This window comes from Watersipora subatra, chromosome 3 (genome assembly GCF_963576615.1).
Source record: "Watersipora subatra chromosome 3, tzWatSuba1.1, whole genome shotgun sequence".
Taxonomy (NCBI): Eukaryota; Metazoa; Bryozoa; class Gymnolaemata; order Cheilostomatida; family Watersiporidae; genus Watersipora; species Watersipora subatra.
In genome coordinates this window covers 47,774,659-47,800,490 of record NC_088710.1, presented here as the reverse complement: position 1 = coordinate 47,800,490, position 25,832 = coordinate 47,774,659, and the positions used below count along the sequence as shown (strand labels likewise).

The window sequence follows — 25,832 nt, the reverse complement described above, 5'->3', positions numbered from 1 at the left end:
AAATCATGCCTTAAGACCAATGCATCTCCCACTACTTTTTTGCCAACGCACCTGTCATGTGGTTTTTATTATATCAGAGCAAACATTTTGTGTAAAAACTAAATGCAGCTTTATTATAGCATGATTTAAATAAAATCATAAACTCGGGTAATATAGCAGCAATGACTAAGCCCTATGAGCAACTACGAGACTCACTAGCAAATCCTGTCTTTGACTTAATATTCCCTCTGATCACAGCAGCTCTATTTCATAAATTGAGTTATCATTGTCCATCCTCCAAACAAAAAACTGTCTCACGGATATGTTCTTACAACTGTACCCTGATGGTGGTTAAAGGCAACTCGTGTGACACTAGCAACTAGCACTAGACACAAAAGATTTTCAAATAATATACCGTTAAACCTCTAATTGAACGCCATGGTGCTCTATTTTTCAACCCTTCTTCTGTAGTGAAGTTCAATTGGAGGCGGCGTTTAAATAGAGACTGGCGGTGTACTTTTCAAATGGCTTGTCAGAATTTTGGGAAGATAAAATTTAGCCCTTTTTTGGGCGAAGCGAATGTCGCCTATATTTTGCCCTCCCTTTCCGGTGGAGCGATATTAAACCTTTTGGATGCAATAAATATGCTAACTTACCTCAACTTGTCAAAGATTTCTTAATAAATATGCATTGAGAAACAGAAATATCTCTACCAGTTGATATCTAATGCTTGCAATTAACCTGCGAAGATATTATAGCCTGTGTCCTACTTTGCAATTTGTTAAAGCTATCAATTTTTATTTCTTTCTGAATTTGAAGACATATTTTTATTTTATATCTACAAAATGTATATTAACCAATGTTGCATAAAAGCTCATTGATATGTTTGCTACAATTTGCAGCCAAAACTATCTTTTTATGTGCGATAGAAGAGGAGTTATGAATGTCGACCGATTGTAAGATCAGATTACCGCAATGATGCAATCAAATGATATGCTATAAATCTGCAAATTTATAAGTTATATAATGACAATCTATCAAATAATACAAATATATATATTCATGAACAATTGACATAAACAAACCATACTTATATTACAATGATACATAATACATGCAGGAACAAAAATTAACGTTTTTTAAAAAATTTGCAACGTTTGCTGGGATAGCTGCGTTCTGATTGTTGCTTTCGATGAAACGAACATCTTCTGGTGTTTCAATACCTTCTACAATGTCATCTGACCTCAACTCTTTTTCTACACTGCTGAACTAGTCGATATTAGTGTCCAAACAATTTTGGCAGAGCAAAAAGTTTACTAGTTGCATTTAGCACAAATGCTATGCGTAAAAGTTTTGCTCGATAAACGTAACCTTGGGTCAAAAACTTGCAAAACGTTTTTATATACGGGTACTTCAAAGTATCAAGACCGTGTTAGACAAAGAACTACTATTAGCCTTAGACAGTTATTAATTATTGCTATGGTGTTGCTTTCAAAGCTTTAAAGAAAAAAGCGTAAAGTTTTGGAGTAGGACAACGACAGAATTAATTGTTGTTGATGTAAACGATTCATTATTAATACGATTTTGTGGACACTTTTTTACTAATCAATTGATATTGTGAGTTTGTAAAGATCAAGCATTGTCAAGTGGCGAGCAATTGAAGGTGGCATTCAAAGAGAGGTGGCATTCAAATAGAGGTGACGTTCAATTAGAGGTTTTATGGTAATCAAATAATAAGGGAAAGATTGGCTGTGTTCACTATGTTTTTGCCCTATCCAACAACGCCTAAGAAATTTGGGCAATCGTCATCATAGTTGTTCACTCACCAATTCATAGCAATACACATGGATAGACAACTTCTGTACAAGGATTAATTGCTATTTGATGGAAGGCCAATGTCTACATTTTTAGATAATTGATTCAGCATTGAGAGTGAGAGGCAAGTTATGATGTAATCTATGGTAACCATGCAATTGGTTGTGTCTGGTCTAGGAAGCTGTTAACATTAAACATTCCAGTATGTTACGATGTGAACTGTAAACAAGACATTTAAGGAAAAGGGTTTGTAAGATCAAAGTGCCTTCTAAACAATGCTCTAATAATATTGAACTACAGTTGAAGTAATATAGTTTATATAGAAAAAAGAACACAAATGATTTATTAAAACTAAGTGCGCACTGAAATTGTGTTTATTCGTTGTTTTACTTAATGAGAAATAAATTTTAAAATACATGTCAATTTCCTATTTTTAGCTTTTAGACAGTAAATGTTAACAGATAGTTTATATTCAACCTCCACCAGATCTGATTTGCAATGTTGATACTAGGACAGTCAAAAGAATTGTAAAACAAAAATTCGTAATTCAGAATGTGCAACAAAACAAGATTGAAATATTGACATGCATTCATTTAGATGTAACAGAAGACTACTTAAAACTATGCTTTATCTGACTCTATATTTAGCATTACCAAAGAGGGGCAGCGAGCTTAGGAGTGGCACGAGCATAGCGGCTGTTATTACTGCAACTAATGATAGACTACACTGAAAAACTGATAAAATCACCTCAAAATATCTTTTGCATGCAACTACAAGACTGCTTTGGAGGTAAAAACCAGTCAAAAGACAAGTATTAGCATATTTAATTTAGTAATTACAAGATGTGCATTATTTGCTCATTTCACAGAAGATCGTCAAATTCTGACTACTTTTAAACCTAACTCAACAGGCTTTCAAGCACTTGTTCCAGAGAATGTCATGCACTGAGTGAAGCAAAAGCATGCTTACCGCTAGCAGCTTTATTATCTTTATTAAAACAGCAATACGGGCAATTTGACCGATACAATTTGACCGATACAATTTGACGATACAATTTGAACAATACAATTTCAAGCCACCTGCTGGCATGACAGGCATAACACTTTGTAACAAGGATTTGATGAAAAATAGCGCTGTATGGATGAATAAAAAGCATTGTCAAATCTTGCTGAAAGTTTGGCCTAGTTCAAACCAACGTCGCATGCATTATATGTCACCCTACTATGCAAACTTATGCAGGTGTGCGATTGATGTGAACCCAATAGCTAAGAAATCACAAGGTGGCGCAACTAAATCTTGCGCACACTCCACAAGGGCATTGTCCTGCGTGGTCTTGGGTAGTCATAGGTTTGCTACGCTAGGCTAAGATTGATGTGAATCGATTGCGTACGTAATTTCAGGCTCATTGTTCGATGTTGTTCCTCAACCGCAAAAGAGCTGAGTCAAGGACATTGTTCGTTTACCAACAGTATAAGGTTCTTGTTTTTACGTGTTTGTCGCAGTAATTATATTTGTATGAATATGGAGGATCTTGTCAATGTTGATGAAATACAATTTATGGAAGAGATATGGAAATATCAAGTTTTATACTAGGGAGTTGAAGTGGCCTTTTCTTCATACTTCCAATCAAAAATGGTCTGACCATTTTCTAAGCTTCTTCTGTGACTTATTTGCTACCTGTTTCCTTTTATTTAATAATTTTAACAATAGGAAATCAGCGACTCGTCTTTTTTGTCTGTTGCAAAGCGGCATCTTTAATAGATTTAAATGGCAGAAGACACTAGTAATGATGTCACGTGATTTCTTGAAACTGGCCAAAATTCAATTTGTGCGCTCTTTGCGAATTACTGTAGTGTACTCTTTGCAAGTTATTGCTGTTCATGCTAACTGAAACGCACGATTGATTATCACAAAATATTGTTCTGAACCAGGACCTGACCACGATTTGTTTCAAGGTTGGCCAACATATGTTGTGGCTTATCAATCCATCATGGCATCGTACTTTCTGTGTTCTATTGAATATACATCAACCAAGAGCAAGCACAAATCCCAGCAATCGCCTTCAGCAATATTAACCTCTATTCCCATCGTTTGAATAACGAATCATATTAACTAGGTGTAGAACTATGAATAAGGAAGCAATCCATATTTATTTTTCAACTCTCACTACAAAACCTTTTGCTTGTTTTGATGGAATTAAATTTTGCCAAACAATTTTCAGCTGACGTACGTCCGGTATTTTTACCGTAAAAGCTAGATTTTTGTACTAGCGCTTTAATCTAAAGTTCTTTTTAAATCAGCAGAAAATTCTGCACGATAATCAATGCATTTGAAGTAGTAGCCATGTTTAAAATGTTTTTTTAGTTTAGTAAAATTAGCTGCAAAAAAAAAAACTCCATTGTTTTCAAATTTTGACCAGAAGGCAAACTCTATTCTCTAATATAGAAATATAGTCATCGAAAAGATCGAAAACCAAATTTTCAAGAATTTTACTAGCAGAAAAAAAGTAGGTTGTGCACAAATTGTCTTCTTATGCTAAAAAAATGGGAGACCACGCCTGTCCGCAGTGAATTCTGAATGAAAATGAAACTGGTTCATTTCATTTTGGCTAAAAGATAACGCAATATTTTTAATTTATTATGGCAAAGTTTCGTGATGGATATGCTAATTCTATGAACTATGATACATGTTTTTGTATAAGTATATAAATATAGGCTTACCATCAAAATGAACAATATAGATGAGCCGTTTGAATGACATTCCATAGCGAAAGAATTAAATGGCAAAAACCCAAAGACAAATTAATATAATATGCAATAGCACTGCGGTCAGAGCGGGAAAAATACACACACAAGATTCAGGAATGACATGCTTCGGGTAAAATATTAATAATAATATTGTATTCCATATAGTCTGGTCACCTTAAATAATCACGATGCCAGTGCAACATAAGATTCAATGAGGAGCATATAGATACAACACCCACACCACAACATCACGATGCCAGTGCAACATAAGATTCAATGAGGAGCATATAGATACAACACCCACACCACAACATACATACACAAATGTTAGCACGACTTCACAACAAACCTAGGGGCATTGTATCTGACTTACATTTCCAGGAGACGCTAGTACTGGCTTTGCAATGAGTGATGCCTCCGTGGAGCCGGAGCTAACCGACATGTCATCTCCTTTTCTGAAGCTGACACTCTCGAGCTCCAACACATCTGTTAATAGATTAGTAATTCAAATTGTGCATAACTACGCCATTTTAAGGCAACAAGCACAAGGGATGGTAGTATCGCTCACTGCTCAAACAAATAGGCAACCAAATGCACTGCGTGTATCAATATCTATGTGCATGATAAACCAATAGGATATTCTAATTTACCAATAAATGCAGTCTCATTTAACTAAAAACTGAACTAGAGTCAGATGAAGCCCTTAAATGACCAACACATCAAAGTTGGATTCGATTCACTGAAACCCAAACCTCAAAATTGTTTTGCAATTTGACCTCTTGATTTTTTAAATTATTTGGTGTTCTGCCAAGCTCTTTTTGAAAATCTTATGACAATTAGTAGGCTAAATTAGGAAAACAGCGACACAAAATGGTTAAGCAAAATCAACATTGTATTATATTGTATTGAGAAAAGAGAGATGCTCCACAATACGACTTACAATGAAGCAAATATTTAGTAATGAATTTATGCACCTATTAACACAGCTGTCTCAAGCAGATAAACTTTATGAGCGCCGGAGGGGTATAACATCTCTACCACTTTTATCACTACCACCTATAGGCAGCTTTTGCGTAGCATGATAATTCAAATGTAGCTCTGTTGAATTAACTTCCCAAAAGGTTTTATGATCATCATAAAATTCCCATCATGCTTACTATGCATAGTATTTCTTCATATTAAATTCATGTTAGATATACATGTAATTTAATATGAATTTTGAATTACATGTATATAAGATTATTAATTTAAAATTGGTTCTTTGTAGCAACCTATGATGCACGAAAAAACACAAAACTACGAATATCTAATCTTTAGAAGGCTGCTTCTCCTATGACCTTTATGACCTTTCTGAGCTTTACCTTTACCTCCTATAACGTAAATTCCACATGACGTAAAAAAATTATGTAAAGTTTTGCTTAGTGAAAATAAAGTGTAGTGTCAAATTAGAGCAAGTTTTCAGTTTTGATTTGAATAACAATAATATTGTAGTCATCTTGCAACACTTATGAGACAAAACGACAGACGTGTACCATTATCTGTATTACATATACAAGTCCCATGGCATTCTAGTTTGTGACCTGTTGGCAAAGCATAAAGAATAAATAGCTGTGCAATTGTTCAGGTGCTGCAGGTGTTACAGCATTGGTTTACCAATCACAAGTTGTCACAAGTTGGAGTACTGTCAAAAGATATCTTTTATCCTAACCATGACCTCCTAGACACATATAGACGATGGACAGGTACACACCGCTCTCATAGTGAAAATATATTTTTGTTTTACTTTATTGTAGACATATAAAATATTTGTTACTAGTTTTTATTTGTAGAATACTTTGCTGTCTAGAAAAATAAACAAATCATTGTACATGACGTTGAAAATTTACTTAACTTATTGTAAAATTACCGCAACCATGAACCAAAAAAAGAGTAAAAGCGATAAAGGAAAGAAAAGTTGTCAATGTAAACCAATAATACTGCAGTTACAGTACAGCCAACAACTTGAATAGTTAAGACTAGTTTGTTTTGTATGGCCAAAAGGGTGAGTTTGGAAATATCTTGGAGCAGATTAGGCAATTTACATGTACTGAACTTCACTGTTCATATACAATAAATTCCTTATAACGTAAACATTCCTGGAACGAATTATTTACGTTGTAGGTGCATCTACTGTATATGAATTATTGTGTGCATACTTATTCTCTGTACTACAATGGCACAAATGGCACTAAGAGCTCGAGACTGCCAGAGTACTAGTGAATACAACAAAAGCTTCAGTGAAGGTGTAAACCTATAGCTATACCATTAACTACTGATAGCTAATTATTGTTAGCTATTAGTAGCTGACTCAATTCTCTATATTCTAGCTTTGCATTGAATGAGCAGTAGATCAAGCCTCTCGAGTATGCACACAAATATCCCTGTTTATACGACCTGAAAAGCATGACTAAATCTAATAAAATATGTTTTCACTTATCGGCCATACCCGGTTTAATAACATCCTTTGTGTACTTTGGACTGTGTGGTGCTGGTGTTCCTGCAAGCGCATCAGTGTCCTCAGCCGATGACTCTACAAGAGACATTGACTCGATCAGCATGGTGCTGACACTGTTGATAACTGTATGCACAGTTGAGACAGCAGCGTATTCTTTATAATATGGTCTGCCCACACAGGCCAATGATTCATTAGCACAAGGTTGCACAACATCAGGTAGTACATGTTAGACAAGAAGATAACGAACCATCCATCGTGCTGGGGACTTCGCTTGTCTGTCCACTGGGACCAGTCGAAGCATTTTTTCTCACTCGTAGAATCTCTTTCCTTAATAGCTTTGTTACCCTCCACTTTCTCCCTAAGGTAATAAAATAAGTATTTCTATATTGACAATGGTACACCGTTGCTGAATCCACTACACAAATGTAAATATCGTGGTTCTCTATTGCAATAACTTACTTCCAATTTCGAACAGATAACTTTTAACATAAAAACAGAATAGCATACGATTACCTTTGTTACCTGCCCAGTCATCCTGGCCTGGCAACAATGATTTCAACAATGTTATAAGAACTACCTACATGTAAATGTATTCGCTATGTATTTAAAGATGGTTAGATTTAACACAAGAGAAGTAGTCTGCAATTGATTTAGCTTAGTTGAGTCATCACATAAGTTTTTACTTGCAGGCCACTCATCAGACATCATCATACACTGTGTGTTCCACGTATTTACAGTATTTACAGTATTTACAGTATTTACAGTATTTGCAGCCTTTTCTGGCTGACAAAGTTCTCTCGCTTTAAATGTTTATCATAAAAATAGTGCAAATATTTACAAACCACACACTGCGTTTCCATGCTTCATATGGGTTCAGAGCTGCCCGCTGGAGACGAACTCACACCCTGCCGTTTCAACAATTCGGAGTTGCACTATATAGATCTTGTCAAGATTCGTGATTTATCTCTCAAAACAAAACTTGTTACTGTAGACTCGCTTTCAGCTCACGGTCACTTTTCAATTCATGTGTCATCAACTAGTTGTATTAAAAGTAATTATTTTGCCATCCTTGTCATGCAAATGCTAGTGAAAGGCAAAAAATCAACCAGAAACAGTAGTGAGCAGCAGTAGAACGTTTTCGTAGAAGGGAGCCGCGTGGTTCCAGACTGAAGTGTGCCAAATTTTTTACCTTCACTGGGGAGACAGCTGAGTATTCTCTATTCAGATTCATCAGCAGTGAGTGTTTCTATGATGTCACTATGATTTCTATGGCACTCTCACAGCGAATGCCTTCACACAAATTTAGCGAAATGAAATGGCATCAAATACATTCGGATTTTACCATTTCTATGATTCAACGTAAAAGCAACTCCATACTGATTCGAAGGACACACAGTGATTGTCTGTGATTTTATCCTAGTATGAACAAATCGATTCTTCTCATGCAACACCGGTAATTCTAAAGGTGTATTAGCTATAGCGACTGGCACCAAATATCACTTATGTCTAAACGCATCTATCTATAAGAGGAGGCAACTAACAGCTATCAACCATTTTATTATGATTTTTTATAAACAGAGTGAATGCAGTAACTCAGATAATAACAGGCATTGTTTGATTTTTTGGGACAGAACTCTTTAAGGTGCAATTATACACAACAGAATAGTGTCATTTATGTTTGTAAAACGGATGTTAAAATACTACTAACCCTAATCATGTTTTCACAAACATCAGCTAACTCACTCTAGCAGCCACTCTATTGAAAAGATTATTATTCACATGAAAATAAAACAAAAACTTTATAGATGGATCTATCTATAGATAATAATAAAGCAGCAAAAAACATTTCAAACATTTCCTGATTGCACATGTTTATAAAAAAGACCACATACGGGGTGACAATCAATAGCCATTGAATACAAGGATATGAGAATTTTTATTATGGCTTTGCTAGCAACTACTAATAGTGACAACAGACCTGAACAACACTGATATATTGGAGATAGATGTTTATAAATTTAAACAACAGGTCAAAGTGCCAAAGGAGTAAGAACATGTACTAGGACAGCAGTTATAAGCAAAACTATACATCATGTCTTAAATATGTGTAGATAGAAACTAGAAATAAACTTCCTCTCCTTTGTTTATCGGACAAGTTTCCCAGACTTATAACAAGCTGTACTTGGCGTCGTAACAAGTAAACACACAACTTATATATCGCTAGACATCCCGCCACAATTTAGACTATTTCATCAATCGATGTGTAAGTTGCGCTAACATTGGATTAGATGCGATCTCCCGAAGCAATGTCCTAAAACTGATTGGTTTATTTATCACCAGGTTTTAGGTGCGAGTTTCTTGATTGTAAAAGTAATTCTTAAAAATGCATTGTTCCAAATATCTAGGCCCTAGTGCATTACTAAACAGAATGTTAAGTTCACAATATTTATTTGTGATGAACTAAGAAATCATCGACGCTCTAATATAATTAGCATTTTATAGTAGCTCCTAGTGTGGAGCAAGAGAAAAACTAAAGAGAAATTTGTAACATATAGTTAAAGTAAGTCTCCACATTTCAACTACAGTACATGGAAAAAGTTTCACCAAACTAACCTCTATGCAGAATGGCCATGTCGAGCTGGTCAGTGAGTTGCCTAAGGTGATCATCACTCGAGAGATTCTGGGCGACCAGATCTGAAAGCATTTTTTCTACATTCTCGGAAGATAATAGCTGTGAAACCTCATGAGGATTAGTGAATCCTTCAGGTCTATCCGGAAGCAATAGGCCGGTACCATCTTCAAAGCCGATATAGTCATACATGCGACGAGCAGCTCGCAGGATTGCCCCTCCCTAAACGCAATTAAAAACTATAAATGCAATTCTTATATTTTTTTAATTTTGTGTAACATCATTACATACTTTCAAAATGATATACATACGGTATGTCCAACAATATATTGATATCCCGTTTACAATAAACATGACCAAAAAATACTGACTTATACAACCCTCTTGGCTGACATCAATACACTCCGGCAATGAAAAAGGCTAATTTTGTTTTTCCTAAAGCCGCAAGTCTCCGATATTCCATTACACAACGTAAAATCATGTAAAACTATTTCGCAGGCTAAAATAAACCAATCAATGAAATGCTTGAATTCATGTAGGTTGTAGCATTTTCACCAGTGACCAAAGCACAAGAGTTCGTGAAATGAGAATGTCTGTAAAAAATGAAACTCCGTTTAAGTAGCAATATAAATATAACAATATAAAATTCTCTAGCGATAAGCAATTTTTCAAGCAAAAGGGCAAATATATTATGTTCTAGAGACAAATCTCAGAAGGAAAATGGATTTCTCTTGAATTTGTGAACCATATACGTAACAAATAATCAAAATGCTTCTCCAACTCCCATATTATTTATGCACATATGCTACATTTACCACTAAAACAACCCAGCTAGCCAGCGATCCATCACCTGGTCAGGTCAGTACACGCAAAACCTCTCACCTGGTCACTCATCCGCAGTCCAGACTTGTAGAAAGGTGTGTCTTTTGCATTGTATGTCATACAATTACGAATCATCAACATTATGTCATCTTGAAACTCGTCGAGGTTTGAATAGACCAAATCATTGACTTTCTGCTGAATTGTAGAGAGATCCATAGGAGTGCTAATATACTCATGATAATCTGGTACCTACAGAGAAAAAAGCTAATATTACCAAAAATATGTCAATCCAAAAATATGTTATATAAAGAAAAAACCTACGGTTGGCACTTTCACAGACGTGCAACTGTTAGTATCACAACTCTTTACAACATAGTAAACATTAAACTCATGTCCCCTCACAGCTCCACTTTCATACCAGATACTACAGAGTATTTCAATTGAACTGGTGTCTATAATATTTGCACCTACGTCGGGTTTTATACAAGCAACGATAAATCCTTTCTGGAAACAAAAAAAGATTAAGCAAAGACTGGGTACCTCATTGACATCAACTGGATACGCAAAGACTGATGTGCTATCTAATTCTCTGATGTCATCAAGAATCTTCTGGAGAAACTTGGTCAGAGGAGACAGCGTCAACTCTACCATGGCTGAGTGCAGTCTCATCTAGAACAACAGAACCAAAATAGATATACTTCAATACATGAATATTTTCAATGAAAAATACTCTGCATTACTGCATTATACCAATAGCTAAATATAGAAAACACTAGAGAGCTTCTGTAGCCGAGAAAATGAGTCTGAACAACCAGTCTTAGTAAGAAAGATGACAAATAATAACCAAAACTTGATAGTTGCAGTGCAAACCTCTTCACGCTTGAGCTTCTCTCGTTTTCTAATCAATTCCACAAGAAGTCTTGCTTTCTCCAAGTCCTGTCGCAGTCTTTTCCAATATTTCAGCTGTTGATTTGATGAAGCAGCCTCCTTCTCATCCATAGGTTCAAGCATCTGTGTAAAACATGGATATAACTTTTCATACTAATTATATTCTTTAGTTAATGTATATTCCATCTACATAAAGTGTAGGCTGAAAGAAGACAACTTCTGTACCTACTTTGTCATGAGGTTTAGCGGTCTGGTTGGACTGAAGTCTCCTAACAAGAGGCACACCATTCCTTGACTGCCTCTTTAGTGTCCAGTAGGCTAGGAGTCTCTGTAGCAGAATCTCCTTTCTGCCGATCTTCATCTTCTTAGCTATTGCCTGAACCCTGTACAACGTACTCAAATCGTCACTGACACCTGAAACCAACTTTGCTTTTAAACAACTTTCGAACCTAAGTCGTTTGGTCTGATTCAATAGCAAGAATTTTGGAACTAAAACAAATTTTTGACAGTAATATAGTACAGTAGGTGCAACAGCAGTTGCAATGTAACAGGAATTTATACCTTCGATTATCAGAAAAACTAACCACTATGATTATGATCGAGCAATGACTACAATTTGATCATTACTTATCAATTACTAAAATTTCTTACAACAAAGATCATGCAGCAGAAAATAAAATGGAAATTAAATGTTTTAAATTTGTGTCTGAAGCTCCCATAAGCTTAAATCTCCATACCATTTTACTTCAGTTTTTTTAATTCATCAAGTTCAACCTTTTGAACAGGGACAGGTGATTTAGAAAGAAGTACTTCAGGCTGGCAATAAACGATATTGTACAAATGAGTAATATATGTAAGCTTCGACATCATTGGCTTAATGCAACACTATTTTCTCTGACGAAACCAAAACCACATTATCTTTGTTATATCTTATCTGTACCCTAAGTGCGCTGATTCAAGCAATACTAGGTAGGTAAGCATTACAAAACTGCCTGGCAACCTACGCGGCCTAGCAGATGGTCAAATTCGTGTAACTAAATAAAACAACACCTCTTAGCAATTAAATCAGCAAAGCTGCCTCTGCAACCTATGACACGCTGACCTCCCTTCCCCACGATAACATCAAATATGCGACTACAAAAGCTGCCAGTTTGAGAGAAGATCATGAATCAAGGATATCGAATTTATCATAACATAAACTATAGGAAGTTGGTCAAAAAAACAAGTTCTTCATTTCATCACATTTAACGTAATCTCACCTCTTCTCTGGAATCATGGGTATACTGACAACAGGAACAGCATTTCGTTTTTCAGCTAATATCTTCCGAGCACGGCGCATTTTTAATCTAGATTTCTCCTGAGCAGTTTTAGTATCTGCGTCTGACTCGCTGTTGGCGACCATCGATGAGCCTTTCATGTTGGCCGGCGAATGAAGATCACAGAATGCAGTTTTCCTTATTGTCAAGCCTGTAAACGGAATTACAGCAGCTGGCTAACAATATCGACATATTCCTTTAACTTACTGTCACTTACCTAATGCAAAGTTTACTTACCTAATGCAAAGTTTAAACTAGCTTAGGTTATATAATTTTGTTTTCATATTTTTGTCGTTCCATTTTTAATTTTGACTTGCTGCTTTACTTTTATTTATAAAACTGCCAACTTTTGAGAAACTTTCAGAATTGCAATTGAAAATTACTTCAATTAATTAAGTCAAATGTGTCCACTGTTTTCCATTCCATGTTGAAAAATTTATATATTGCGATGATCTCAAGTTGAAGCATGTAAAAAAGAAAATCTCCAACAACTAGAAACAAACGTAACAAACCTGAGGGGCTAGTGGGCACAGCTGACTTGACTGATTCAACCTTCATATAGAGGCCAGCCTGTTGGGCACATGTGACATGGAAGGCGGTGTAACAGTTAGTCTTATGACACTGTATGCAGGCTCCAACACCCTAAAAATAAAGTGAGATTGCCCTATCTTCCTCTAGCCAAATAACGTGTTATGAGAGATTGCCCTAGTTAAGCCAAATACCATGTTATGAGGTGGCTCTACTCTCTCCATTCTTCCGTGTTAGGTAGACTACTCACAGTTTTCAAGCCTCCAACAAAAGAGCTAATTGTATAACAGAACTATAACAACCAGAAAGAAATTTACACCGTCAGAATTTGAAAGGAAGGTTCATCCATACAGAAACCTATGCTATGTATTTAACTCAATTGTGTTTGCGCCAAAAACATTTTTTCAATCTTGCAATTTTAGCGAACGGCGCTAAAAATTGTAAAAAAAATGTGAGGACAACTCCGCCTAACGGCATACCATTCACTATCAACGCTTCACTTGCATGAATATCTCTAAGTCTGTTATCATAGAGCTATTATGCCTAAAATTAGCATGCTCACAACCTAGCGTAACACAGAAAGTTAGGAATACCTTTTGCTTGCAAATGTAGCAAGTGAGTTTCCATCTGGCTGCTGGAATGTTTTTTATACCATCAATTGGTTCGAGGAAAACAGTGTTGGCAAAGATTACCTCTGGTATCCAGATAGCACACATGACATGGCCCCAACGGCCACAATCAGTCTAGAACATGAAAAAGGTATCCAGATGGCATACATGACATGGCCCCGATGAACACAATCAGTCTAGTACATGAAAACTACACAAGACAAAGAAGTTTAGGCATACAGAGTGAAAAACCTCAACTGATATTCACTTCAAGCAACAATTGCACGAAACTACTAGGAACTGCAAAAGTTTGGATGATTGTGATACCTGTTTAAAAGCACCTCCTTTATTTGGACAAAGGCAACAGTCGACACCGCAAGACGGTGACTGAAGACAACGTCTGCATAGCCACTGACCCTCAGGTATATATGGTACGCCGTAACATTCCTACAAGTGTATTGTGTTACAGCTCATGTACTGGATACACATCGTTCTATGAAAACTATAACAAGAAATCTGCTTGTTTAAGAATCGTTGTAACAGACTCTATTTGCACATTTTTAAATGTATACAGTTTTGCAAAAGAAAAATGGCAAACGTCCAACTAGTGAATGATATGAATTTTAAAAGAATATCAGTCGTGTCATACTTTATGTACATGCACAGTGTTTGAATATCTTTCATCATTGTTCTTTTGTACATAAAAGCTAGATAAAGCTACAGACAGACAATAGACGAGAGTAAGACACGGTGCCAACTTTGTGAGTATGACAGACGATAGGCCAGGATAACATGAACTGCGAGCGTAATGAAAACACTTTATGAGTGACAAAAACAACGGGTTAGAATAACATGTATTGCGAACCTGGTGTACAGCAAGATTGCACATATCACAGAAAAGGATGACATTGCTATTCTGACACTCTCCATCCATGCATATCGAACAGACAGCATCCTCATCTATAGACTCTGCCGGATCTTCTCCGGATGTCTGTGACTGGAAGTGAGCCTCTTTTTCAAATCTATCCATTATGAACTCAAATGTGTCAGTGCTCAACTCGCAAACACTGCTCTTCTTCCGTCCCTGGTTGATGACCTTCAGCCAGGCAGCGTCCTGAAGGCATAGCCAATAATATTGTAATATCAAATGATGAACATGCAAATGAATTTGACTCGCTTTCAAAATATTTCTTTAAAACCACAAACAACTTCAACTTCACTGCAGAACATTTTCAAATCGAAGCAGCTTAATAGGAACTATTTTAAAAGAATGAACAATTTGCATATTAAATTATGTGAAGCGCAAAACTCAGGAATTAGGAAACAGTATTTTCAAGTATTTATCTAAAGCAAAATTCCACATTTACTTTCATTAAAAGTGTTTTTCACCTACAAAATTACAACATATTGAAAATCATTTAGAAACAGCTTAGAACAACTGCGTCCATGGAAGTGTGTTGAATAAGCTATAGGTTCCAGAGAGCAAGATGGAATGATTATATTACAAAGATTTCTATCACGTATTGTACTTATAAAAGCAAAGATCAGGACTAGAGACACGATATGAATCTATATCAGTGATAGACAGTAACACTGCCTCCCTTTTAAAAAAGACTTAGTGTTTTCATGTCTCCTAAGCTTGTGAACAGTATTTTTCAAACTAATAATCCAAATAAACAAAAAAGGCATTTATTTGAGTGATTTTTTCAGCTGTTTTTTAGAAGAACACCAAGTTCTTACATTTAATGATGAAACAAATATGAGAAAATTATTTTAAATAACAGATTTAAAATAAATTCAAACTAATAAAATTCCTATTATCGGTCTGAATGTTGGTAGAATGACAATTGAATCGTCTGGAAATACTTCGGTGTTTGTTTTTTTTGTTGGCCTTCAACTAGTTATTCAGAAAGTTACCATTCAGAAACGTAAATAGATGCTTTTATGAGATCTGTGTGCATGAAACTACAGCAGCTACCAGCGCACATTGCAAGCATTTGTTCCAGACAGGTTATCTTTGATCTGGCACTGCAATTGTTGAACAGAACTATGTGATAGCTTTTATTGCAAGTTATTATTACATTCTCTTCTCTTTAAACGCAATATCAAGCACCAGTTTATAGAATTATTTAGACAAACTATTCATTTGCGGCTCTTCTATTTGAGCTTTTATTAGTTTCAATATAAACTACTATTGTTTAACGGATCATCAAATGTGGAAAAAATTTCTTTCTGGAATGTTCTGCAAGTTAGGCCTCATTGTATCACTACCGAACAAGTCACCCATGCAGGAAAACAAAAGTGTATCCCACTGTTCTCTAGATGATAGGTCAGTGCTGGTACCAACAAAACCTGAAGGTTTATGTTACTATTTTTGTTTTTTCCAAAGGTGAAATTTAATTAGCTACAACTGCAACATGTCTCAAGTTATTGGTAATGTCAGACACATAACTTTGGTGAAAACTTATTACAAAAGACTTGCATTTGCAGTATTTTTACCAATATAGTTGTAATACTAAATTAAGTAACTCGATGCAAGCGTGCTCATATAACTTGGAGAAATTATTAATTTTTAGGATACTTAGGCAGTATTAGGCACAAACTTTACTGTTAAATCCACATGTATATATAAATCTCAATGTTTGTCTGTCATTCGTTTGTCTAGTTATAGCGATAAAGTTTTAGCAACAGAAAATCACCTTCGTACTGAATTTGAACTCACGACATTCAAATCACCAGTCTACTAACAAGCGCATAACCACAAGGCTAAGCCATTCTTATCATGCCCATCCCTCTTACTGTGAACCCTTTTCGCGATGACACATGCTAAATATGTACTTTTTATTATCCCACGGCCAAACAGAGCGAAGCGATTGGTTGGGAGATTTATGATAAATGCACATGTGCACACAACTTCCGAAAATTATTCATCAACAATGAGACGAACCCTTGTACCAAAAACTCATCAAAAAATTTAACCATCGTTTTGTAGAGTCGTTAAAGTATAATAACGATACAAAACACATACAAACCTATTTAAATATGTTACCAAGTCTTCGTAAACCCTCGTTATTATCTTAAAACTTACCCATCTGATCGGATTATACACAAATAGACAGATTTATTTGGACGAAAATCGCTATTAAAACTTGCCAAGCCTCACTTTTATAAAAGTTAAGACCGGAAATTGAAACGCCGAGCGACAAAGAATTGAACGATTAAATAGTGCGCATTTCACGAAAAAATAATGTGCACTTTTCACCAGTCTATAGCATTGTTGAATTGCCGAAGGTTTCGGTGATTACGTGGGAGTACTAAATCATTTCATTTTTGCCGATTTCAAATTAACTGACATTTCAGACACATTTGAGTACTTTAGTATTCTAACTAATGTCCAACGCAGTGTAAGTAAAGGAAATGACGATGATATTTTTTTCTAACGATTTTTATGAGATTACGATATTTAATTATAAGTTTGGATATTCTTCTTGATATTGTTAGCTATGACGTTTTAAAATGTAAACAAAATTGCGCATTGGTTTTCTATTATTGCTGTATTACTATTACTAAGTTTGGATATTCTTTTTGATACTTCATGATATTGTTAGCTATGACGTGTTTAAATGTAAACAAAATTGTTCATTGGTTTTCTATTATTACTGTATTACTATATTAATAATATTGGTTATTCTAATAATACCAGTGCATTTTACTTCTAATATTGCATTTCTCCTATTCCAGGGAGAGATGTAAACATATAATCTTTTCCTTTCATTATTGCTGTTTGTCATGACCAAACACTTTTTTAAATAGATTTTCTAAAAATCTATATAAATTTCACTTCTTGATATTGTTAGCTATGACGTTTTGAAATGTAAACAAAATTGTGCATTGGTTTTATATTATTACTATATTAATAATATTGGTTATTCTAATAATATCAGTGCATTTTACTTATAATATTGGCCAATATTGCATTTCTCCTATTGCAGGGGGAGAGATATAAACATATAATCGTTTCTTTCATTATTGCTGTTTGTTGTATATAATAACACCCACACCCAGTACATTACAGCTACCATTGCAGTTATCCTATTGCACTGCAGTGTCATTTGACTGCTAATATTGCATTTCTCAACCATCAGCACCCTTTCTTTTTTCCAATATCACTTTGGTCGTGGGCTGTATGACAGTGGAATTTCTAGTTAATTAATATTTCATTTGCGTTTGTTTTTCTTTAGAAATTGTTTTAAAAGCTTTTTTACCATTACTCATTACCTATTTTTCAATTTGTAATTTTCAAATGTGCCATTATACTCGTATTTCCGGTTTTTCTTAAGGTTCCATCGCAAATCCTGTAAAAGTTAAATAATTTTCAAGTGGACAATTGTATCATCTCGAGTGGGAATAGTCTCTACACTTTCTCTCCGTTCGGTCAGACAACGTATCAAAGACAGACCGATATTTCATTTTTAGGTTTATCGAAAGGTACCAGTAACGTTGTATCTAAAATTTTAATGGACAGCTTCTGTTGGAACAGTAACCTTTTTATACACATACACACTTCTATGCACTAATTGTTATTATTAATCCAACATATTGATGATTTTTATTTTGTTTTCTCAGTTCGTATTAATTGTATCATTACCAATTTATTTTTCGTTGTAATCGTAGCAAAACAGACTTTATTTAGCCATTATTTGCTAATTATTTCTAATTTAAACACCTTTACAATTTTCTTAATTTTTCTCTTAAGTTATTTGAATTGCACAAAACAGTTTTCTCAAAATATGAAGTTTGAAAGTTAAAATGGCAACTGTTGTTATATGTTAAATACAAATAAACTTTATGCGCAAAGACTTATTATCACCCGGGCATTAAGCTAGGGTAATTTGAATTTAAAGCTAAAATTTGTAACCTGTTTGAGGATCGAGTGAAAATATTTACACCAAACAATGAAAAAATTAAGTTACATACCCTAGATCCATCCATCCAACAATAAATCCAATTTCCCTCTTTGGAATACCTAATCAACACTCGGCATTATCAAACCCGGCGTGAAACATAAACGATTTTAATCAATTTGAGAGAGTTCATTGTTGCAGTGTGCCACAAATGGTAAAATTGCAACACTGCTTGACCTCTTACTTGCATAAAGAAACCAATCTAAAGCCTGCCAACCCGTAACATACGGCGTTAATAATGTGGCGAGTCTAGCTACTACTTGTATGGATAACTCCTGCTATTCACATGACGTGCCCTGTGTAAGATTTCACTACTTTTGGGGATCACAATGTTTGAAATATGATGTTTCAGAGCCCCTGAACATTTCATGTAAAAACACTCAAACTACACTTAATGTGATTGCAAGCTGATATTCAAAAATTAGAAACAACAGTTTAGTGATGGGTATTAAAATAATTACATATAAATTATTATGCCAACATATTGTTTATTTTAATTACATGTATCATTTGAAACCTTAACCATAGAAAAATTTGATAAGTGACTTGCAAACCCATTCCGCCAATATTGACTAGCCTACTAATACCAAGGAAAAAACATTAATTAACAGTAAAATATTTTTGCTTTGAGCAAGTTTACATGACCTATACACAAGTAATCACCTCTGATTCATGTGCAACGTAACTAAAAGACATCACAAAATTATAAATTAAAGGTAACTGAACTTACCTGGTCATCCATGTCATACTCTACCTCATCATCCAACTCCTCTGCAGTCTTCTCTATGTATCTGAAGAATCCCGACTGCTTTGTATGAGTCTTGGAGGGCTTTACGTAATCATCCAATACCTGCAGTTTACAGTTATTAAGCCATAAAAGTTAGTAGGTAGCACTAAATATACTATTTATGGCCGGTTCACACTATATCGCGAATTGCTATCGCCGAAATGGTTCATGTTGTACAGATGGTCATCGATGCTCGGCGAAATATCGGGAATGTTTGACAGCTGCAAAATTTCCCGATGCATCTGCATTGCTCCATCGATGCCATCGCTTTACGGCTAACATAATCGACGATGAACACCGAAAGGAAAACGCCGACATACGGCAATAAGATGTGCACCAGCCTTAAACCAACATAGTAGTAACTAAAACAGATTTGTAATCCATACTGTAAGAAAAACAGTGTCGGTCCGGAGCCACGATAAGAGCGCTATAAATTAAATTGCCTCGATGTGGAGTTAAACTCGGTACTTCGATATACAGTCCAGCACACCAACCACTTCACCACTAAATTGCCCTATCATATCTGTACATCACCGAAAGGAAACAATTATCTGCGCACGTTGAGCCAATAACAATATGTTAACAACCCATCCTGAGTGTAGTTTTGCTTTGCAAAATCTTTTATTTTTTATTGCAATTTATTATTAGCAATGGCCAGTCATGTTAGACGCATTACAGCTATGAATTTTTACTAATTTTAGATTCATGGAGTTTGGGTGATTGTTATTGAACAATAGCACTACCGAAAGTTGTTATTCATATTTCATCTGTAATAATAATGTCATAAACAGTGATAACATTGATAAATCACCCGACTCGGACATGCCCATGGCTTTTTCGAAATGGTCGAAAAAGTGTTCGTTCTCATTCTGTAACGCATTTGTGGTATTTTTCATGGCATCAGCTAAGGTAAAATTGTATGATGATTAATTTGGTATCAAAATATTTTTCATCCACTATGTGGTTCAAGAGTTACGACAATTTATACATGCCCCTTTTAGGTTTTATTGAATATGTAACTATGAAAAACGTTAGGTTTTACCGAAAACATAATTATGTCCTGGTAAAGAAATTAATTTGGTGACCAAAGAGTTAATTATGTGAATACTGATTACACGTGACGATCTCTCATGGTGCAGGGGACTGCCGAGTGTACTAGTATATGATAAAAGTGGCAATTGAACTTCGTCGAAGGTTGCAGGAAATAGCCTTCTAGGAAATATAGGCCAAGGTTAGTGATTTTAGTTTTAAATTGTAATCATAAAATTTGATCGATTTTATAGTGAAATTCTGTTTCACTGTAACTGCTCTGTGAGAGAAAACAATGAAACCAGAACACCAACTTAGGCACTTTAGAAATGGGACGTAGTAAGGTTGAGCTCAAACCGGCCCTTCAACATATTCGGTTAAAAATGTCAAACTCATGACCTGCCAACTCACCAATAAAAACCTGACCTCCCAAAACAGATAGACCGCCCTCTTCATGCTTTGTCAGTCATAATACGATGCTAAGCAATATGGTACTGCAGCAACTTATGCAGACAAACCAAATAAGCCATACGAGTGAGAAAATAGAGTTAGCCTGATAGAAAACTGAAAGCGTGACTACAAGGCTACCTTAAAGTGAGCTTCGGGGAGCTTGTATGGTGATGGGGGTTTCTTCGTTGAGCTTTGACAGTCCTTCTGACTCTTTTTCTTGGTAACTGGAGTTGACTTGGGTGTTTCAACCTTAACATCCTCAACAGGGTTAACCGTCTCCTCCTTGCAGCATGTCTAGAAAAAGACTGACCTTACATTCACCTTATAACTTACAACAAACCATCAGTCATGAGTGCATTGTATAAATCGCATCAATATGAATGTTGTAACATTTAAACAACTTTTCCAGATATGGTAAGTGCTTACGCAAGCACACAAGTCGCAAACCTGCTATGGGAATTTAAGGACTAGTATTAGGCGCAGCTGCAGCCACGCCCCTACAGCGCCATAATTCCATACCAGCACCTCACCTTAGTTACGATTTTTAGAGGCTCAAAAATATTGATCCGGCGTAACTTTCCATTTATATCGATTTCAACTAGACGCTGTGCCTCTGCGTAGGTCAGTGTTTCCCGGTGAGAATTTGCACTGGATTCTGGTGGAAGAGGTGACCTTCTGCCCTTGTGAAACTTTCCTCGTTTCTTTGCGCTAGACAAACCCTGAAATTAATTATCTTTTGAAATAAGTAAACAACTCGACACCACACAGGACTTATCTACTTTTACTTGGTGAGCATAACAAGGCTTGCAATCACCAAACAATCTAGAACAACTCAAAATAATGTAGAAACCTTGTCAAAACATGTTTTGTCATGAACCGTTAGAATCTAATTCACTATTGAATAGGACAAGAATACCTAACATGCCGGTATGACATACAGCAGAGCTCAAAGCATTCAACATATACCTAGGTGGAATAGCCTTGGTGATCCACCTAGGCTAATCCTAGGTGAATTAGCCTAGGTGGATTGCAACCTAGGCTAATCTTATCTGGGTCTCTTGACGTGTTGGGTCTCTTGACGTGTTGGGTCTCTTGACGTGTTGGGTCTCTTGACGTGTTGGGTCTCTTGACGGGTTGGGTCTCTTGACGTGTTGGGTCTATTGACGTGTTGGGTCTATTGACGTGTTGGGTCTCTTGACGTGTTGGGTCTCTTGACGTGCTGGGTCTCTTGACGTGTTGGGTCTCTTGATGTGCTGGGTCTCTTGACGTGCTAGGTCTCTTGACGTGCTGGGTCTCTTGACGTGATGGGTCTCTTGAAGTGCTGGGTCTCTTGACCTGCTGGGTCTCTTGACCTGCTGGGTTTCTTGACGTGCTGGGTCTCTTGACGTGTTGGGTCTATTGACGTGTTGGGTCTCTTGACGTGCTGGGTCACTTGACGTGCTGGGTCTCTTGACGTGCTGGGTCTCTTGACGTGCTGGGTCTCTTGACGTGCTGGGTCTCTTGACATGCTAGGTCTCTTGACGTGCTGGGTCTCTTGATGTGTTGGGTCATCAAGAGACCCAACACGTCAAGAGACCCAGCATGTCTTGCGGCGCTAGAAGCATCCAGCCAGAAGCCAACCCTATTTAAGAGCCAGCTACTTGAAGCAGCGCAATGATCGTACTGCTACAAAACCTTTTAGTACAGTAAAACAGTACAAAATGTGAATTAGAAATTATCAATAAACAAATAATGTTTCGCTATCAAACACGTATTGCTACTAAACACCACATAGTAATTAATTACCATGTGGTGTTTGGTGGTCAGTATATGTTTTATTGGGAAGCATTATTTGTTACTTGTAGAGATTCTCTAACTACTAAGAGAATGCTAACTTAGAGTAAACAATACAATATGAAAATTATCTTTATTTACCAGTATTCTTTGAGCGATATTCACTCTAGTTCTACCCACATAATCTAATGTCAGCAAAGCCAAAAGTAAGTTACCTTCTTTCCGCAGCTTGGTACAGGAGTAGAGGACCCACTATCAGGGTTGTCATGGTCAAAGTTGAGCATGTGAAACTGAATACCAGACCAACTTTTGTATGTTCTTTTACATTCCGGAATTGGGCACTCGTAAGGTGGTTTGGTAGCTTTGAGGTTGTTGCAAAATGTTTTCACATCAAAGTCATATTTCATCATGAGCTACCGAACTTCTACAAGAAACATTCTCAATAAAATCTTATTTCCAAGGATGCAGGCTAAATCCTTTTACAGTGATTGACACAAACTCGAGTTGCAAAAATTATAAACCCTTATGAAACAGACTCTAATATCTACCATAAAACCTGTATTTAAACGCCACATTTATTTGAACGCCACCTCTATTTGACCACTACTATAGAAGGGTTGAAAAATAGAGCACCACTGTTTAATTAAAAAAATTGAGGTCAGCGGACACTGTGGAAGGTATTGAACAGCCAGAAGATGAAATGGTTCTATACGAAAGCAACAACCAGAACGCAACCTTCTGAGCAAATGAGGCAAATAATTTTGTTTAAAAAATCTTCATTTTTGTTTTTGCATGTATTATAATTATGGTTTATGTCACTTGTTCTTGAATATATATTTGTAGCACTTGATAGATTATTATTATATATATAATTTATTAACTTGCAGTTTAATAGCATATTATTTAGTAGTATCATTGCATTTATATAAACACAGCTTAGAATGGAGCAATGCTCGTAACTTCTCTTTTATTGCACATAAAAAGCCAGTTTTGGCTGCAAACTGTAGCAAACATATCAATGAATGCAATGAGCTTTAATGCAACATTGTGAAATATAATTATAAAATAAAAATATGCTCACAAATTTAGAATGAAACAAAAAATTGAAAGCACCAACAAATTGCAAAGCACACTTTAAGATCATCAAATGTTAATTGCAAGCAATAGATATCAATTAATAAGGATATTTTCCAGCTTTCCAACATATATTTATTTAGAGATTTATGACAAATTGGAGCTAAGTTATAGCAGATTTATTGCACCCTAAAGGCTTTATGTTGTTTCGATTGAATGAGAGTACAAAATATAGGCAGCACTTGCTTCACCCATAAAAGCTTTAAATTTAACTTCTTAAAATTCTGACGATCTATTGGAAAAATACAACACCACTCTCTATTTGAACATCACCTCTACTAAAACGTCACTGCAAAAGGAAGGGTTGGAGAATAGAGCGCCATGACATTCAAATAGATGTTTTACAGTATATTAGGATTTGATGTCTGTTACTATGACACTTTATATTTCAGTTACATACTTGATATTATATCTTGACAATGCCTGTTATACAGAAAATTCATGCCCTTCATTTTAATACCATTTAATTTTGTTGTCAGTAGGTATTCTTTTTGAGACTTGCATTTAAAAAGAGATTGGCGAACACTACAGTTCTCAAAGTATTTATGTTAAAACTCGGCTACAGAAAATGAAATTGTAAAGGACAATGTTCAAAACATACAACATAGTCCATTACTATGAAAATTAATAATCAATAGCGATTGAACAGAAATATTATCTGAAGCCAGCAAAAGGAGTAGAAGATCAAATCTCCGGCATATCAAAATACATGTAGCTGTATACAGTCGAATATCCATTTACAATCATTTCAAGATTAGAATGTTTCTAACATGAAGTAAATTTTAAGCAAATATTTGAATACATCCAAAGAAACTTTTGACATAAAGAGAAATTTTTCAAATATTTCAGTGTCATAAGTGAAGGTGAAGAATCGGAGGCAGTTTTAACTAAATGGTCAACAATATAAATACAATAAAATATTTATAACCATTTCAGACTTATTGATGCTAGATTTAAAGTTACTTTGTGTACCTCTATCACTTCTTTTACCGTATAAAACAGTAAATAAGCCTTACTCGCTAAGATCAGTGAGTAAAAAAGGTGGTGTTTGCAGCTATTGCTAGCTAAACTTGTTGGCACGCCTATTATATAACTCACTCCTTTTTCAAATTAATTTTCTTTGCAAATCAATAACTTGCAATTTTTCAAAGTTTAAAAATACAGCACAGATTTGGTATGTTAGAAATTTATTTTGCTTATTAAAAATATAGAAATATATAGCTTGATAAGTTTTCATTTGTAAAGAGAGGCATTAATACTGTATCATGTGTTTAGAAGTAGGGCCTAGTTGAATTATCAAACTAAAATGTAGAGCAATACTAAAGTGTTTTGCCCAAAAAGAGTTGAAGTTTGATGATTGATGATAGAAATGAGCATGGAGATGCAGAGTTAGAAAGGCAGTGAATTGTGCTTTTTTTTACACTAGCATAAGCTAATGCACTAATGAATAATAACTTCTATGTATTGTATATACCCAACTACTATACCCTCAAGGATCTATTTTAGGGCCTTTACTTTTTAACATGATGGTTAATGACATGCTAGATAAAAATCCAAACGCTTACTCCTATGCAGATGATACAGTAATTATTTCTTCAGCAAGTACTCAGATAGATTCTCAGATGCTATCAATAGAACAATTTAATAGAATGCAAAACTGGTACCTATCTAATGGGTTATCTCTATGTGTTGAAAAAACACGATTTATTATTTTCTCGAATCGAGCAGTTGATTATAATAGAACTTTGAAGCTATGCAACACTGAAATCCAAATTGAACACAATATAAAATTACTTGGGGTCACAATTGATGCAAATTTTGGTTTCAATACGCATATAAAACTAACAGTGACCAAGGCAAAACAATGTT

General features: G+C 35.4%; 1 protein-coding gene across 1 annotated transcript in view; it reads right to left on the bottom strand.

The window, feature by feature from the left end:
• Nucleotides 1-25,832, bottom strand: part of LOC137392058 (peregrin-like) — a 34,956-nt gene that overhangs the window by 7,437 nt on the left and 1,687 nt on the right. The window contains exons 2-18 of the mRNA XM_068078671.1: nt 23,045-23,253; nt 21,587-21,775; nt 21,195-21,350; nt 19,521-19,640; nt 14,692-14,940; nt 14,154-14,273; nt 13,812-13,961; nt 13,203-13,332; nt 12,634-12,841; nt 11,604-11,757; nt 11,357-11,497; nt 11,027-11,155; nt 10,547-10,735; nt 9,649-9,886; nt 7,283-7,393; nt 7,027-7,110; nt 4,915-5,027 (exon numbers count right to left, since the gene is read on the bottom strand). Of these exons, the coding sequence (XP_067934772.1) occupies nt 4,915-5,027; nt 7,027-7,110; nt 7,283-7,393; nt 9,649-9,886; nt 10,547-10,735; nt 11,027-11,155; nt 11,357-11,497; nt 11,604-11,757; nt 12,634-12,841; nt 13,203-13,332; nt 13,812-13,961; nt 14,154-14,273; nt 14,692-14,940; nt 19,521-19,640; nt 21,195-21,350; nt 21,587-21,775; nt 23,045-23,239 (2,676 nt within the window). The 5' untranslated portion in view covers nt 23,240-23,253. The remainder of the gene's footprint in view (nt 1-4,914; nt 5,028-7,026; nt 7,111-7,282; nt 7,394-9,648; nt 9,887-10,546; nt 10,736-11,026; nt 11,156-11,356; nt 11,498-11,603; nt 11,758-12,633; nt 12,842-13,202; nt 13,333-13,811; nt 13,962-14,153; nt 14,274-14,691; nt 14,941-19,520; nt 19,641-21,194; nt 21,351-21,586; nt 21,776-23,044; nt 23,254-25,832) is intronic.